The following is a 4,613-nucleotide window of genomic DNA, read 5'->3' as shown; positions in this document are numbered from 1 at the left end:
ACACACACACACACAGGAAGTGTAGTGTAATGTTCTGGGCGTATTATTCCACACACACACACACACACACACACAGGAAGTGTAGTGTAATGTTCTGGGCGTATTATTCCACACACACACACACACACACACAGGAAGTGTAGTGTAATGTTCTGGGCGTATTATTCCACACACACACACACACACACAGGAAGTGTAGTGTAATGTTCTGGGCGTATTATTCCACACACACACACACACACACAGGAAGTGTAGTGTAATGTTCTGGGCGTATTATTTCACACACACACACACACAGGAAGTGTAGTGTAATGTTCTGGGCGTATTATTTCACACACACACACACACAGGAAGTGTAGTGTAATGTTCTGGGCGTATTGTTCCCGGCGGGACGAGTTGGCGGGTCTTAAATGGCCGCGGAGGTCCCGGCGCGGCCTCGTGCGGCCACTAATTTAATTTTTTTTTTTTCAATTTTTAAATTACGCTCTTGCCAAAACATTCAAAGGTGCAATCTCGGGGGAGAAAGAAAAGCGATACTTCGCGTGCGCACTTCAGAGATAACGATCTGTCGTTTGCGCCAGTCGCACGCGGATAAAAATGCTTTTCGTTTGGCAGAGCTGTCAATCAAAGCCGTTCGAATACTCGATCTCTGTCACAGCCCGTGCGTCTTTTGTCTGGCATTGATTGCTCATACACATTTTATCCTTGGAACACTGTATGAAAAATCTTTCAAACCTCTTAAGTATCTTCATGATTCGAGTTCATTTTTTTATAGTCGTTTTATTGTGCTGTGATCAGCTATTAAATGAAATTTGAGCAATTTTCACATTTTATGGCTGAAGTTATTTTGATGAAATTACACTTGGTCTGGTAAGTGGCCACATATGAATATATAAAAGCATTTTAAAAATCGCCTTTGTGTCTTATGAATTAGCAAGACGCTGCAGTTCAAAGTGCAACAGTACGATCCAATCGATGCAACGCGGAACAATTGATCCGCGTCATTATTAATCATAGCAGTGTATTTATTTAAATGTCCATAAGCTTGCGGCAGTTTGCTCTCTAGCAACAGTGCCAGCTTCATCGTTTGGGTTTCCCCGCTTGTCTCCATCATCACTCATGCTTGGGCTATTTTCCCTTTTGCTAAACGTGATGTCAGTAAGCTTTGTTCTCAGGTTAATGTTGATGTCTTGTCCTTATGATCGTACCAGAGCAAAGATGAACAACATAGCCAAATGTTGAACCGTCGCCCCAAGAATTCAAATCGTAACTCATCGCGGTGAAGCACGAGGTTTACACCCCTAATGAGCGCGCTGGTGCTCATAAGCGAAGGTGGGAAAATTTAGTTACAATGCTGGCCCTCTGGAACACAATTAAATTCAATTCAGTTCTATTTGTATTGCGCTTTTTGCAGAGAACTGTCACAAAGACACTTTACAGAGTAGCAAGGCAAGAGACAGAGCAAAAAAGAGAAAACACAGCAAACACCTGGCCTGACCCCCCCAAATAGCAGGTACAAGAGGTAAAAAAAAAAACTGAGAAAACCCTCAAACGGCAACCAGGACCCCCCCCAACCCCGGCCCGGGCGGTTGAAATGTCTGCGACCTGGCTGACTGGTTTAAAGAACAATACAGGCATTTAGGAGACGCTCTTATCCAGAGTGACTTACACAACTTTAAAAAAAAAAAAAAAATAGAATAGGCACTCAGTCATAGACCATTTACTGACTGAACCAGTATTTTTAAAAGTTAAATCTCTGACTTTACTTCCTTGTTTCTCCGATGGCAGGATCAAAATGGTGCAAGGGGTATATTTTGTATAATTTACTCTGTCTGTCTGTCTCTCTGTCTGTGTGACTGTCTCTGACTGTCTGTCTGTCTATCTGTCTGTCTGTCTGTCTCTTCGTCTTTATCAGCTCTGTATCATTCTCCAATATCCATGTGCACCTCCACCTCTCTTTTTTGGAGAAGTGTTGTTTTTTTAATGGCCAGTTTTAACACTGCTGTACCCGTGCCTTAACTCTGATCTCTCCCTCCTCCCCTCTCCTCCTCCTCAGGTACTCCAGCTCCGCACGGTGCCGTCGGAGCTTCAGCAGCGAGGCCTCAACTCTCCCTCCTCCTCCTCATCCCTCTCTTCCTTCACTCCTCCGTCTGAACCACCGCCATCGCCTGTAAAAAAAAAAAAAAAAGGAAAAAAAAAACCCTCCAAAGTGGTGGATTTTCTGCGCTGGGTTGCCAGCGGGGACCAAACGCAGCATCCCCACAGTCTCTCCTGGCCCTTTGATCACTGAGAAGAAAAAATCACTCGGATGCGTCGACGCCTCGCGACCATGGTCCAGGTCGGCACCTGCAGTGTCTGCACACCTCCGGCCAGAGAGAGAAGTATAAGGAATGTCCATTAACCAATCACAATTAAAGGATCCACCTCTTTTTTTGAGCGAAACATCATATACATAAATCGTTTTACAGACAGCGTGTCTAAACTGTTTGGCCCCTATTCATCGTTTGTGAGCAGAATCTCGCACTCGCGCACATACACACGCGCACGGTAGTACACACTGAATGGTGTATGCGCTAAGGACTGACCCTGATCTGTTTCGGCTCCTTGCTCATAAGTATTTGGGGGGGGAAAAGGACAGGTAAACTGATTCTGGATGTTTTTTTTTTGTTGTTATTGAGAAAGAAGGTGCCTCCGTCGACAGTGAACACGCGCTGTTGTTTTTCAGGGCTTCTGTAATCTGACGGCACCTGTGGACGTTGCACTTCAGCGTTATCTGCAGGGTTGCGCACCGGGTGACTCCTTGGGTGGGAAAACCTCTCATCCCTCCCTCTTTCTCAGTCCATTTCCACCCTTCCCTGAAGCATAATTAATCCCTCTCTCTTTTTCCAGCCCCTCTTGCGCTCTCGTTCTCATTCCATCGCGATGCGTTAGCCTTCCGTCTCCTCTCCCCACTCTGAGGAACGCCGGTCGTGAATCGCGGCCTTCCTTGGCCTTTTTCATTCCACGACTTCATTTCCGTTCACCCTCCTCACTTGCCTCTCCCTCCCCTCCCCCTGATGTCTCTCCTTCCAACCCAGAGTGGGCTGAAGTAAACTGCGTTAGCCTGTGCAACGGCAACTGAACCGGGCCGAGGCTTGTTCACGCCGAGCAGAACCGTTGAGGTCAGAAGCGGACCAAAAGCCCTACCATGTGTGCAGAACCTGTTCAGCAGTGCGGGATTTGGGTTATTGTTTCAACAGGTGAGGACTTGTGGGTGTAAGACAGGGCAATTCTGTGTAACTGCGCATAACTTGAACAGTCAGATGTGTCATCGTTAAGGATGTGGAAATTCACAAAACCTGTTTAACTGGGGGTGTGCTCTACTGGACTGGTTAGGTTTGGAGTATAGGATGTGTATGAACTTATTTGACGTGCATTCCACGACATAACTCTGGATTTTCTGGGGCCTGCCTCAGTGTTGGACTCCTCCAATAGTCAACACATATCAGAAGGATTCTTGGAATGCAAAGCTTTCATTGGATGAAGGGTTGCAGTTAAAGGAAGTGGTGACAGTGCCATACCTTGGTTTTTCCTCTAGATGGCGGCAAAGGCTTTCATAAGGCAATATGTGAAAGAAACTGTAGCGCTTGTACTGAGCTGATTCTCTGCTCTTGTTTGTACATTCTCTATTTTGTGGACAGTGATAACCTGCAGATGTTTAGATAAGAGAATTGGGACTGCGGTCATGCAGGGTCCACAAGCTACTGTACAACTGAATGGAAAATGCAAGTCCTGTGAGGCTACATGTATCCACCAGGAACAAACTTCCATCTAGAGCATATGTGTACGCAGATTCTTACTTTTGTATGTCTACACCTCCCGTGGTTCATCTTAACGGGTGACTGAGGAACTCCCAAGCTTGCAGGACCCAGTATGCTCTCTTCTGGAACAAACCCACTTTTATCTGGTTTGATTACCAACTGTACAACCACGTCACTGCCACACAGTTGTGTTTTGAGTAGGTTTTGAAAAGTTTGTTGGAGAAAAAAGATGTGTATGTATACGTGTGGGGAAAAAAAATATTTTTGTACTTTCTTTTCACATTTTAGTGAATAACTTTTTGTCTTCTGTGAAGATTTGCAATCAGGTTCCTTCTTTTCAATGAGGTGAATGTAATCAATAAATGTGGTTGTTGTAAGAGTGTGTGCTTTAATGTGTTTGATCTGACGTCTTTGTTACAAAGACATGTCCAAGTGTATAGATGCCAAACATGCCCTAACAGCACAGGACTGCATGTCATCCATGTAACACGTATGTTTGTGGCTTTGGGGCCTTGGGGAACATGGGACATGTACAGTAATACATATGACTGGTTCTGTGCCATTTACACACGGTCGTTTTTCAGCCATCTTCTGTTGTATGTTGTCTGCCGGATATGACATCTTTCCTTAATTTCAAGAAATTGAAAAATGCCATAAAACTTGCTGTTTTGGAAGCGGCTACCATCTTTGCTCTTCGAGAGGTGGAAGAAAATAGGAAGTGGGTTGTTCAGGTTTTGCATTTTACATGCAAACAGCAATCGGATTTCAATTTGGCTAACCAAAGATTAATCTGACTAGCAAGTGTAAGTGCAA

At 44.9% G+C, this 4,613-nt stretch overlaps 1 protein-coding gene across 1 annotated transcript in view; it reads left to right on the top strand.

Annotated features, from left to right (window-relative positions):
* LOC118232903 (ephrin-A4-like) overlaps positions 1-4,177 on the top strand; it is a 34,154-nt gene extending 29,977 nt beyond the window's left edge. Inside the window, exon 4 of the mRNA XM_035428143.1 lies at positions 2,057-4,177. Coding sequence (XP_035284034.1) covers positions 2,057-2,154 — 98 coding nt within the window. The 3' untranslated portion in view covers positions 2,155-4,177. The remainder of the gene's footprint in view (positions 1-2,056) is intronic.
* Positions 4,178-4,613: the final 436 nt, after the last annotated feature.

This window comes from Anguilla anguilla, chromosome 8, assembly GCF_013347855.1.
Source record: "Anguilla anguilla isolate fAngAng1 chromosome 8, fAngAng1.pri, whole genome shotgun sequence".
In the NCBI taxonomy this organism is placed as follows: Eukaryota; Metazoa; Chordata; class Actinopteri; order Anguilliformes; family Anguillidae; genus Anguilla; species Anguilla anguilla.
This window is presented reverse-complemented; position numbering and strand designations above follow the sequence as displayed.